This window comes from Bubalus bubalis, chromosome 3, assembly GCF_019923935.1.
Source record: "Bubalus bubalis isolate 160015118507 breed Murrah chromosome 3, NDDB_SH_1, whole genome shotgun sequence".
In the NCBI taxonomy this organism is placed as follows: domain Eukaryota; kingdom Metazoa; phylum Chordata; class Mammalia; order Artiodactyla; family Bovidae; genus Bubalus; species Bubalus bubalis.
Genome location: NC_059159.1, coordinates 172,108,809 through 172,122,431, shown reverse-complemented (window position 1 = coordinate 172,122,431; position 13,623 = coordinate 172,108,809). Strand labels below are relative to the sequence as shown.

At 42.1% G+C, this 13,623-nt stretch overlaps 1 protein-coding gene across 1 annotated transcript in view; it reads left to right on the top strand.

The window, feature by feature from the left end:
* The window catches only part of C5 (complement C5), a 98,193-nt gene that overhangs the window by 43,677 nt on the left and 40,893 nt on the right, over positions 1 to 13,623 (top strand). The window contains exons 21-22 of the mRNA XM_006054142.3: positions 11,423 to 11,650; positions 12,840 to 12,900. Coding sequence (XP_006054204.3) covers positions 11,423 to 11,650; positions 12,840 to 12,900 — 289 coding nt within the window. The remainder of the gene's footprint in view (positions 1 to 11,422; positions 11,651 to 12,839; positions 12,901 to 13,623) is intronic.

Below are 13,623 nucleotides of genomic sequence, written 5' to 3'. Positions count from 1 at the left end.
AGAATGTTTTTCACATCTCTAAAAGTTTGGGGGGAGGGGGGTGGGAAAAAGAAGAATATTTCAATGGCACATCAGAATTATATGAAATTCAAATTTCCGTGTCCATGAGTGAAGCTTAAAGCTGCACTCATCTGTGTGTATTACCCACAGCGGGGTTTGGTGGCTGGTACACAGCCCACGCGCAGCGCTTTCATTCCACTGCACTACTGCTCAAAGAGCAACGCAAGCCGCGACGACGTGATTATAACCAGACGCAGCTCACGGTATTGCCATAGCTTATTTCTTTTTTAAATTGTCGGTGCATTCTTCTTCGTCACATCAAAACAAGAAACAAGAACATCCATGATATCTATTTCAAAAAATGAATTTTCATAGTTTTATTAAAAGAAAACTTACAAATATAAACAAGGTTATTAATTGTATATTGTAAAAGTATCTAATTGGAATAGTGAGAGCTACCTATGCTATTAATAGAAAAAGAAGTGTGTTTCAACCCAAAATGTGATTGAATAATTCAAGCAGCTGATTAGGGCTATAGGGCACAGGCCAGTGGGCAGAATTATTGCAGATTCCTCACAACACTATTGGCTTCCCCAGTGGCTTGGCAGTAAAGAACCCGCCTGCCAATGCACGAGAAGTAAGAGGCGCGGGTTTGATCTCTGAGCTGGGAAGATCCCTTGGAGAAGGGCATGGCGACCCACTCAGTGTTCTTGCCTGGAGAATCCCACGGACAGAGGAGCCTGGTGGGCTGCAGTCCAAGGGGTCAGGGAGTTGGACACGACTGAAGCAACATACCACACATGCGCGCACAACACTGACATTTCAAAAGGCTTAAAAATCAGCAAGTCTCTAATAACAATGAAACTAATTTGGAAGCAAATAAACACTTTAAAAGCACCTGATAATTCTTCTACATGACAAGTAATTTGGAACCATTTACAGAAAAATTGTAAAAGGGGGAAAAGAATCTCCAGTTTTCCAACCATCTTCTCAATTTCCCATGTATTTATGCAGGAACATCAGAAAACAAGAAATGTTCAGGTTTGATGATACTAAGATATATTTACTGAAACCTCACTCAATTCTAGGCACAATCCCTCCCAGCATCAGAGTCTTTTCCAATAAGTCAACTCTTCGCATGAGGTGGCCAAAGTACTGGAGTTTCAGCTTTAGCATCATTCCTTCCAAGGAAATCCCAGGGCTGATGTCCTTCAGAATGGACTCGTTGGATCTCCTTGCAGTCCAAGGGACTCTCAAGAGTCTCGTCCAACACCACAGTTCAAAAGCATCAATTCTTCAGCGCTCAGCCTTCTTCACAGTCCAACTCTCACATCCATACATGACCACAGGAAAAACCATAGCCTTGACTAGACAGACCTTTGTGGGCAAAGTAATGCCTCTGCTTTTCAATATGCTATCTAGGTTGGTCATAACTTTCCTTCCAAGGAGTAAACGTCTTTTAATTTCATGGCTGCAGTCACCATCTGTAGTGATTTTGGAGCCCAAAACAATAAAGTCTGACACTGTTTCCTCTGTTTCCCCATCTATTTCCCATGAAGTGATGGGATGGGATGCCATGATCTTCGTTTTCTGAATGTTGAGCTTTAAGCCAACATTTTCACTCTCCACTTTCACTTTCATCAAGAGGCTTTTTAGTTTCTCTTCACTTTCTGCCATAAGAATTGTGTCATCTGCATATCTGAGGTTATTGATATTTCTCCTGGCAATCTTGATTCCAACTTGTGCTTCTTCCAGCCCAGCATTTCTCATGATGTACTCTTCATATAAGTTAAATAAGCAGGGTGACAATATACAGCCTTAACGTACTCTGTTTCCTATTTGGAACCAGTCTGTTGTTCCATGTCCAGTTCTAACTGTTGCTTCCTGACCTGCATACCGATTTCTCAAGAGGCAGGTCAGGTGGTCTGGTATTCCCATCTCTTGAAGAATTTTCCACAGTTTATTGTGATCCACACACTCAAAGGCTTTGGCATAGTCAATAAAGCAGAAATAGATGTTTTTCTGGAACTCTCTTGCTTTTTCAATGATCCAGCGGATGTTGCAATTTGATCTCTGGTTCCTCTGCCTTTTCTAAATCCAGCTTGAACAATCAGGAAGTTCACAGTTCACGTATTGCTGAAGTCTGGCTTGGAGAATTTTTTACTTTACTAGCATGTGAGATAATATCTTGGGTTAATTACCGGTTAATCACCTTTCTACTTGTGTGCAGATCACACTTCCCTATTTGTTTACATCTAGTAACTTTGCATTGACCCTTGGGCTTTTTTCAGTTCAGATCAGTTGAGTCGCTCAGCCGTGTCTGACTCTCTGCGACCCCATAGACTGCATCACTGCCAGGCCTCCCTGTCCATCACCAACTCCCGGAGTTTACTCAAACTCATGTCCATTGAGTCAGTGATGCCATCCAACCATCTCATCCTCTGTCGTACCCTTCTCCTCCTGCCTTCAATCTTTCCCAGCATCAGGGTCTTTTCCAATAAGTCAGGTCTTCGCATCAGGTGGCCAAAGTATTGGAGTTTCAGCTTCAACATCTGTCCTTCCAATGAACACCCAGGACTGATCTCCTTTAGGATGGACTGGTTGGATCTCCTTGCAGTCCAAGGGACTCTCAAGGGTCTTCTCCAACACCACGGTTCAAAAGCATCAATTCTTTGGCACTCAGCTTACTTTATAGTCCAACACTCACATCCATACATGACTACTGGAAAAACCATAGCCTTGACTAGACAGACCTTTGTTGGCAAAGTAAAGTCTCTGCTTTTTAATATGCTGTCTAGGTTGGTCATAACTTTCCTTCCAAGGAGTAAGCGTCTTTTAATTTCATGGCTGCAGTGATTTTGGAGCCCAAAAATTAAAGTCTGCCGCTGTTTCCCCATCTATTTGCCATGAAGTGATGGGACCAGATGCCATGATCTTAGTTTTCTGAATATTGAGCTTTAAGCCAAGTTTTTCACTCTCCTCTTTCACTTTCATCAAGAGGCTCTTTAGTTCCTCTTCACTTTCTGCCATAAGGGTGGTGTCATCTGCATATCTGAGGTTATTGATATTTCTCCCAGCAGTCTTGATTCTAGCTTGTACTTCATCCAGCCCAGCATTTCTCATGATGTACTCTTCATATAAGTTAAATAAGCAGGGTGACAATATACAGCCTTGATGTACTCCTTTTCCTATTTGAAACCAGTCTGTTTTTCTATGTCCAGTTCTAACTGTTGCTTCCTGACCCACATACAGATTTCTCAAGAGGCAGGTCAGGTGGTCTGGTATTCCCATCTCTTGAAGAATTTTCCACAGTTTATTGTGATCCACACAGTCAAAGGCTTTGGCATCAATAAAGCAGAAATAGATGTTTTTCTGGAACTCTCTTGCTTTTTCAATGATCCAGCGGATGTTGGCAATTTGATCTCTGGTTCCTCTGCCTTTTCTAAAACTGGCTTGAATATCTGGAAGTTCATGGTTCACGTATCTCCTGGCTTGGAGAATTTTGAGCATTACTTTGCTAGCTTGTGACATGAGTGCAGTCATGCTAATTTGGGCTTTTTTAATGAAATGATATAGAGACTCTATTCTATTGCACTCCTCTGAAGAGCTTTCATCTTGGATTGCAGTTGGCTTAATCAATCCCAAATTTGGCAATCTCAGTCCAGTTCTTTTAACCTTAGCTAGGATGCTTGGACACTGTGCTGTGCATAATTCAAGGGTTGGCCAGGTTTGAGCAAAGTTTATACACAAGTTGGAGCTCCTTCATTTTTCCACCGTGGTGGCTGTGCTGTGCTCTGTCCCTGGGTCTTCACGCCAATAGACGGCAGGTTCTAACAGAGGTTCTCAAGGAGAGGACTCCTGAGAGTCCCTGGACTGCAAGGAGATCCAACCAGTCCATTCTGAAGGAGATCAGCCTTGGGTGTTCTTTGGAAGGAATGATGCTAAAGCTAAACTCCAGTACTTTGGCCACCTCATGCAAAGAGTTGACTCATTGGAAAAGACTCTGATGCTGGGAGGGATTGGGGGCAGGAGGAGAAGGGGACGACAGAGGATGAGATGGCTGGATGGCATCACGGACTCGATGGACGTGAGTCTGAGTGAACTCCGGGAGTTGGTGGTGGACAGGGAGGCCTGGCGTGCTGCGATTCATGGGGTCGCAAAGAGTCGACTGTCGCAAAGGACAGTCGCAAAGGACACGACTGAGTGACTGAACTGAACTGAACTGAACAGAGGTTCAGCTACTTCTCAAGGGACTTGCCCATGAGTGTCCGGGAGTCTGCGGTAGCGGTGTGGGTGGGCGGTGGCCTGCTGCAGGGTCGGGCACTGAGGGCAGCAGTGTGTGCACGGGGCCTTGAAGGAGGTCGCCGTTATCCTCATCACCTCCACCATCGTTTGGCCTCAGGTCAAACAACAGGGAGGGAACACAGCCCTGCCCATCAACAGAAAATTGGATTAAAGATTTACTGAGCATGGCCCCACCCATCAGAACAAGACCCAGTTTCCCTCTCAGTTGGTCTTGCCCATCAGGAAGCTTCCATAAGCCTCTTATCCTTCTCCATCAGAGGGCAGACAGAATGAAAACCACAATCACAGAAAACTAACCAATCTGATCACATGGACCACAGCTTGTCTAACTCAGTGAAACTATGAGCCATGCCGTGTAGGGCCACCCAAAATGGATGGTCATGGTGGAGAGTTCTGACTAAACGTGGTCCACTGGGGAAGGGAATAGCAAACCACTTCACTATTCTCGCCTTGAGAGAACCCCATGAACAGTATGAAAATGCAAAAAGATAGGACACTGAAAGATGAACTCCCCAGGTTGGTAAGTGCACAATATGCAACTGGAGGTCAGTGGAGAAATAACACCAGAAAGAATGAAGAGACGGAGCCAAAGCAAAACAACACCCAGTTGTGGTATGCCTGGTGTTGGAAGTAAAGTCCAATACTGTAAAGAGCAATATTGCATATGAACCTGGAATGTTAGGTCCATGAATCAAGGCAAATTGGAAGTGGTCAAACAGGAGATGGCAAGAGTGAATGTTGAAATTTTAGGAATCAGCGAACTAAAATGGACTCAGTTCAGTTCAGTTCAGTCACTCAGTCGTGTCCGACTCTTTGCGACCCCATGAATCGCAGCACGCCAGGCCTCCCTGTCCATCACCAACTCCCGGAGTTCACTCAGACTCACGTCCATTGAGTCAGTGATGCCATCCAGCCATCTCATCCTCTGTCGTCCCCTTCTCGTCTTGCCCCCAGTCCCTCCCAGCATCAGAGTCTTTTCCAATGAGTCAACTCTTTGCATGAGGTGGCCAAAGTACTGGAGTTTCAGCTTTAGCATCATTCCTTCCAAAAAATGGACTGGAATGGGTGAATTTAACTCAGATGACCATTATGTCTACTACTGTGGGCAAGAATCCCTTAGAAGAAATGGAGTAGCCATCAGAGTCAACAAAAGAGTCCAAAATGCAGCACTCGGATGCGATCTCAAAAATGATAGAATGATCTCTGTTCATTGCTAACGCAAACCATTCAGTATCACAGTACTCCAAGTCTATGTCCCAACCAGTTATGCTGAAGAAGCTGAAGTTGAACAGTTCTATGAGGACCTTCAAGACCTTCTAGAACTAACACCCAAAAAAGATGTCCTTTTCATTATAGGGGAATGGAATGCAAAAGTAATAAGTCAAGAAATGCCTGGAGTAACAGGCAAATTTGGCCTTGAAGTACAGAATGAAGCAGGGCAAAGTCTAACAGAATTTTGCAAAGAGAACACACTGGTTTTAGCAAACATGCTCTTCCGACAACACAAGAGAAGATTCCACACATGGACATCACCAGATAGTCAACACGGAAACCAGATTGATTATATTCTTTGCAGTCAAAGATAGAGAAGCTCTATACAGTTAGCAAAAACAAGACCAGGAGCTGACTGCAGCTCAGATCATGAACTCCTTATTGCTAAATTCAGACTTAAATTGAAAAAAATATGGAAAACCCCTAGACCATTCAGGTATGACCTAAATCAAATCCCTTACAATTATACAGTGGAAGTGACAAATAGATTCAAGAGATTACATCTCATAGACAGAGTGCCTGAAGAGCTATGGACGAATGTTCATGACATTGTACAGGAGGTGGTGATCAAGACCATCCCCAAGAAAAAGAAATGCAAAAATGCTTGTCTGAGGAGGCTTACAAATAGGTGAAAAAAGAAGAAGAAAAAGGCAAAGGAGAAAAAGGAAGATATACCCATCTAAATGCAGAGTTCCAAAGAATAGCATGGAGAGATGAGAAAGCCTTCCTCAGTGATGAGTGCAAACAATAGAGGAAAAGAGCAGCATGAAAAGACTCGAGTTCTCTTCAAGAAAATTAGAGATGCCGAGGGAGCATTTCATGCAAAGATGGGCACAAGGAAGGACAGAAATGGTATGGACCTAAGAGAAGCATAAGATGTTAAGAGGAGGTGGCAAGAATACACAGAACTATACAAAAAAAGATATCCATGACCCAGATAACCACTATGGTGTGATCACTCACCGAGAGCCAGTCATCCTGGAATGCAAGCAAAGTCAACTGGGCCTTAGGAAGCACCACTACAAACAAAGCTAGTGAAGGCAATGGAATTCCAGTGGAGCTGTTTCAAATCCAAAAAGATGATGCTATGAAACGGCTGCACTCAATATGCCAGCAAATTTGGAAAACTGAGCAGTGGCCACAGGACTGGAAACAATCAGTTTTCATTCCAATCTCAAAGAAAAGCAATGCCAAAGAATGCTCAAACTATCACACAATTGCACTCATCTCACATGCTAGCAAAGTAATGCTCAAAAGTCTCCAAGCCAGGCATCAACAGTACAAGAACCGTGAACTTCCAAATGTTCAAGCTGGATTTAGAAAAGACAGAGGAACCAGAGATCAAATTGCCAACATCTGTCGGATCATCAAAAAAGCAAGAGAGTTCCAGAAAAACATCTACTTCTGCTTTATTGACTATGCTAAGGCCTTTGACTGTGTGGATCACAACAAACTGGAAAATTCTTAAAGAGATGGGAACACCAGACTACATGATCTGCCTCCTTAGAAATCTGTCTGCAGGTCAAGAATCAACAGTTAGAACTGGACATGGAACAACAGACTGATTCCAAATCAGGAAAGGAGTATGTCAAGGATTTTTCTTGTCACCCTGCTTATTTAACTTATATGCATTGTACATCATGAGAAACACTGGGCTGGAGGAAGCACAAGCCAGAATCAAGATTGCCGGGAGAAATATCAATAACCTCAGATATGCAGATGACACCACCCTTATGGCAGAAAGTGAAGAAGAAGAGTCGAACATGACTGAGTGACTGAACTGAACTGGACCTGACGGCGGCCACCATTAGTCCCTTGTTAAGTTCAGTTCAGTTGAGTTGCTCAGTCATGTCCAACTCTTTGCGGCCCCATGGACTGCAGTATGCCAGCTTCCCTGTCCTTCAGTATCTCCTGGAGTTTGCTCAAACTCATGTCCATCGAGTCGGTGATGCCATCCAATCATCTCAGCCTCTCGTCCCCTTCTCCTCCTGCCTTCAATCTTTCCCAGCATCAGGATCTTTTCAAATGAGTCAGCTCTGTGCATCAGCTGGCCAAAGTATTGGAGTTTCAGCTTCAACATCAGTCCTTCCAATGAACACCCAGGACTGATCTCCTTTAGGATGGACTGGTTGGATCTCCTTGCAGTCCAAGGGACTCTCAAGAGTCTTCTCCAACACCACAGTTCAAAAGCATCAATTCTTCGGCACTAAGGTTTCTTTATAATCCAACTCTCTCATCCATACCTGACTACTGGAAAAACCATAGCTTTGACTAGACGGAACTTTGTTGGTAAAATAATGTCTCTGCTTTGGATATGCTATCTAGGTTGGTCATAACTTTCCTTCCAAGGAGTAAACGTCTTTTAATTTCATGGTGGCAGTCACCATCTGTAGTGATTTTGGAGCCCAAAACAATAAAGTCTGACACTGTTTCCACTGTTTCCCCATCTATTTCCCATGAAGTGATGGGACCAGATGCCATGATATTAGTTTTCTGAATGTTGAGCTTTAAGCCAACTTTTTCACTCTCCTCTTTCACCTTCATCAAGAGGCTTTTTAGTTCCTCTTCACTTTCTGCCATAAGGGTGGTGTCATCTGCATATCTGAGGTTATTGATATTTCTCCCGGCAATCTTGATTCCAGCTTGTGCTTCTTCCAGTCCAGCATTTTTCATGATGTACTCTGCATATAAGTTAAACAAGCAGGGTGACAATATACAGCCTTGACGTACTCCTTTTCCTATTTGGAACCAGTCTGTTGTTCCATGTCCAGTTCTAACTGTTGCTTCCTGACCTGCATATAGCTATTCTTAATTATTCCTAAACCCTAAGCTCAGCAAATTTCTTTTGCCATAAACCTTTCCCTCACAAATAGGTCTCAGATAACAATCCTTCCTATGGCCTCAAGCTGCAGCCTACTGTGCTATCCTGGAACACTCTTTGTAAGGATCCTTGAACATATGTCAATGGTTACTTTATAGATTATTTTCTGGGCACAACTGCAGAAGGCTTTGTGCTTTCTCATGCTTCTCTCAAGCACCTTAACATTCTTTCCAACCAACTCAACCGAAGAAAGGAAAGAACAAGTCAGAATCACAAGGCCTAACTCCTTCATCCTGGGGCCATGCCTGCGAGATGAGAAGGGGGTGTTGGGACCGTGCCTCCATTTTGTCAGTAATGCCTAATGTGGCTCCCAAAGCTGCAGTCACCATCTGCAGTGATTGTGGAGCCCCAAAAAATAAAGTCTCCCACTGTTTCCATTGTTTCCCCATCTATTTGCCATGAAGTAATGGGACCGGATGCCATGACCTTAGTTTTCTGAATGTTGAGTTTTAAGCCAAAATTTTCACTCTCCACTTTCACTTTCATCAAGAGGCTCTTTAGTTCTTCTTCACTTTCTGCCATAAGGGTGGTGTCATCTGCATATCTGAGGTTATTGATATTTCTCCCGGCAATCTTGATTCTGGCTTGTGCTTCCTCCAGCCCAGTGTTTCTCATGATGTACAATGCATATAAGTTAAATAAGCAGGGTGACAAGAAAAATCCTTGACATACTCCTTTCCTGATTTGGAATCAGTCTGTTGTTCCATGTCCAGTTCTAACTGTTGATTCTTGACCTGCAGACAGATTTCTAAGGAGGCAGGTCAGGTGGTCTGGTATTCCCATCTCTTTAAGTATTTTCCAAAGTTTGTTGTGATCCACACAGTCAAAGGCTTTGGCATAGTCAATAAAGCAGAAGTAGATGTTTTTCTGGAACTCTCTTGCTTTTTTGATGATCCAACAGATGTTGGCAATTTGATCTCTGGTTCCTCTGCCTTTTCTAAATCCAGCTGAACATTTGGAAGTTCACGGTTCATGTACTGTTGAAGAACAGTATTCTCCTGGCTTGGAGAACTTTGAGCATTACTTTGCTAGTGTGTGAGATGAGTGCAATTGTGTGGTAGTTTGAGCATTCTTTGGCATTGTTTGGGATTGGAATAAAAACTGACCTTTTCCAGTCCTGTGGCCACTGCTGAGTTTTCCAAATTTGCTGGCATATTGAGTGCAGCACTTTCACAGCATCATCTTTCAGGATTTGAAATAGCTCCACTGGAATTCCATCACCTCCACTAGCTTTGTTCGTAGTGATGCTTTCTAAGGCCCACTTGACTTTGCATTCCAGGATGTCTGGCTCTAGGTGAGTGATCACACCATCGTGATTATCTAGGTCATGAAGATCTTTTTTGTACAGTTCTTCTGTGTATTCTTGCCACCTCTTCTTAATATCTTCTGCTTCTGTTAGGTCCATACCATTTCTGTCCTTTATTGAGCCAATCTTTGCATGAGATGTTCCCTTGGTATCTCTAATTTTCTTGAAGAGATTTATAGTCTTTTCTTTCTCTTGTTTTCCTCTATTTCTTTGCATTGATCACTGAGGATGGCTTTCTTATCTTTCCATGCTATTCTTTGGAACTCTGCATTCGAATAACCCTAACCCTTTCTTTTTCTCCTTTGCCTTTAGCCCTCAGGTTAAAACTAAAAAACCAGGACCCTTACCCAAGGTCCTTCCTTTCTTCTGAGGGTCACCTTCTCTTCCAATCTCTAGTGACTTCAGATAGTTTTTTTTTTTTAAATACATGTTTTGTCTAGAGCTCATAATTTTATTTTCAGAATAGTTATCTAGTAGGAAATACTTGGTTATTTCCGAAAGCAGAACCACTGCCAAAGTTTTTGTTTTTTGTTTTTGATAATTTGTATTGGTTTCAGAAGTTCTTTTCTTATCTCATTTACTAAGAGTTTTTATAATGAATTCATGTTGAATTATCAAATGTCTCTTCTTATCTGTTCTTACCTACCCTACCCATGATCTCCTGAGGGAATCATTGGCTTCAGGTGACCCTAAAGTCCTCTTTTAACTCCTGCCTCAGCCACCCTGGCTGTTGTGTTTCCCAGGAAGATAGTTAAGAGGAAAAACGAACTTGCCGTTTTTGAGAAATTCCTCAAAACTAGTTGTTGAATGTTGGTACGCCTTCTTGTGTACCTGCTTGATTTATTCTGGATCATACAGATTTATTCTTTTGGGGATAATCTGTCAGGTCATTAGATTTTGGAGAGCAGATGGAAAATGTTCACTATTTGAGCCGTAAGTCAGTAGGTATCATTATTCTCCCTGTTACAAAGCTGAAGAAGTGGAGGTCATGTGCTCTTGGCACACAGAACGTGGCAGAGCCAAGATTTGAGCTTAGATCTTCCTGGAGCCACAGTCTGGACGTATAATGGGATACAAATGGGAAGTTAATGAGAAGCGAGATTGGAAAAGCTAGTGGGGACATATTAGTCAGGGCCTTGAATGCCAGGAGATAGAGTTCTAGTCTTTCATAAAACCACTTACTGAACACGAAAGGCTGAGCTGTAAGATACAAAGATGAATAAGACACACAGCGTACCTGAGCCCCGGTTCCCACTGCCGGAATTATAAACATGTAAAGAGATGGTGTAACAAATGCTATCGTGACAACATGAACAGAGAACTTCAGTAGCATTATACTCGATTCAGTAGGTAACAGTCTAAGGAAGATCAGACGTTTCTGAGCCAGTGCTGAGCTTTCTGGGACATCATGGCACCTTGCTGAATGCATGCATGCTCAGTCACGTCTGACTTTTTGTGATCCTATGGACTGTAATCCACCAAGCAGCAACTGGTATGCATGCTTTAGAAAGTCTGAAATGAACTTTCTCTACCGCCTTAGAATATGAGGGATTATTTGACAGGTACCGGGGAGAATCTGTGTCCAGACGAACATAGTCAGGGCGTGCTTTCCTTATCATAAAGTGTTTTGAAATCATTGTTCACTGGTGATATTTCAGTTCTGTGTTAAAATGCATCCTGTGGAGGGGGTCTGTTCATCAGGAACCCCAGTCACTGACTCTCAGGGGAGAAGATTCTCCAAGTGTGTGCCCCAGAAAATCGAGGGTTCCTCCAACCACTTGGTGACCTTCACTGTGCTTCCTCTGGAAATCGGCCTCCACAACCTCAGCTTCTCACTGGAGACTTCGGTTGGAAATGAAATCTTAGTAAAAACACTACGAGTGGTGGTAAGAAAAATACGCTTTAAAAATTCTTTCATAAATACTTTTTTCTTTCTGGAAAAAGAAGTTATCAGCAACTCATGTTTAAGTGATTCAGAAAGAGAGACAGAAAGAGAAAATGATAACACAAACATAATAAAATGTTAACATGTGGGGGAATCTGGGTGGAGGTTATCTCAGATATTTTTAGACTGCTCTTGTAACTTTTAAGTCTGAAATTATGTTTTTAAAATTTAAATAAAACAATGATACTTGCGTACTGTAGAAAGCATGAAATACCAAAAAACTACAGAGAGGAAAATTAAAATCACCAATAACCCCTACAACCAGAAACATCCAATTTTAACATTTTGGTATTTCGTTTTTTGAAGTATTTTTTCCCCCAACGCTTTTGGAAAATGTTTTGAAATCCGTGCCAGACATTATGCTAAGTACTGGAGCTACAGCAATAACTAAGACAGGACTTACGAACTTATAGTTTAGAATTTATAGTCAAAATTTTCCATTCTGTAAATGAGTAAACAGGTTAAAAAAGGGGAAGAAAACTATCATTTCTTAAATGCCATCATTCTTAAATGCTATTAAGTCACATGCTTTCATGTTATTCTTGACAAGAATCTTAACGACACAGCTGGGCCTGCCGAGGTCTTCATTCTCGGAGTCCTGTTTTCAGCTGTGAAATCCACTTCAGTGAGTGTACATCGCCTTATCTTGTGCAAGGCATGTTCTGCGTTCTGTGCATCTCTGCACGGTGTTCCATGCGCAGATTCTGGAGCCACTCTGCCTGAGCTTGAATCCCAGCTCCACGACCTCCTAGCAGTGTGACACCGGATAAGTTTCTTGATCTCTCTGGTTGTCAATTTCCTCATATGTCATGTGGGAGTAATAATAGCACTTACTTCATAGAGTATTTTTGACGTTAGATGAGCTAATACCTACAGAGCACTTAGATCAGTTATCTGACACATATAATAACTTCTATTTCAGTATTTGCTCTGATTATCATGCACATAGCCAGAAACTTTGGTTCCTGGATGTATGCATATAATAAGTATTAAAGCGTATTTTGCCTTGTCCAAAACATCAATAAATAAAAAAAAAATTTTAACTGGAAAAGTAGTCACGTTGACCCAAGCATTCAAGTCGTGTACGTTTAGTTATGTTCTTAACTGGATGTTTTTTGTCTTTATTTTAGCCAGAAGGTGTCAAAAGGGAAAGCTATGCTGGTGTTACTCTGGATCCACAGGGTGTCTATGGTAGGCAAGATGGTTTTGTATTTTATATGTTGTCTTTTGCTCAAGAGAGATGTGTGACCTGAAATATGATTTTTAAAATGTTAAATGTCCAGAATCAGAAGTGTCCCCTTCTTGGTTTGCTGTCATTTCTGGCAGCTGTGCTGGAATCTGGATGGATTTAGAACAAAGGAAAACCCCATTGGTTGCGGTTTTGGTTTGTTTTTGGACACACTTGGCTGGGTTTGGAGAGCTTACTTCCTGGACTAGGGATCAAACCCAGGCAGTGAGAGTACCAACCCCCAACCACTGGACTGCCAGGGAATTCCCCAGATAACCACATTAGTTTTAAACGCAAAACATCGAAATAGTAACAGCAGCCTGACTTCCCTTAAACATCAGTCATTTTATCCTTCACGATGATATTTTCTTATAGAACCATCAATCTAAGGAACACCCAAGAAAAAGTCATTTACGTTCTTAAATTTAACATGCTTATTTGAAAACACAGTAATGCTGATTACTTAACAAAGCCATTCCTCATTGCTCCTGCTTCCTTGCTTTCCCTCCAACTAAGATATTCTAAATGAAAGTTAGAACTGTGCAAGCATTTGAGCACTTAATCAAAGCCTAAATACACAGGTATTTATGAAATTTAGAATGTTCTCAGTTAACAGTTCTTTTCACCCAAAAAGACAGGCTGCTGTAGTTCTTAATAAATGGTTAAAATTTGCCTATTATTGCATT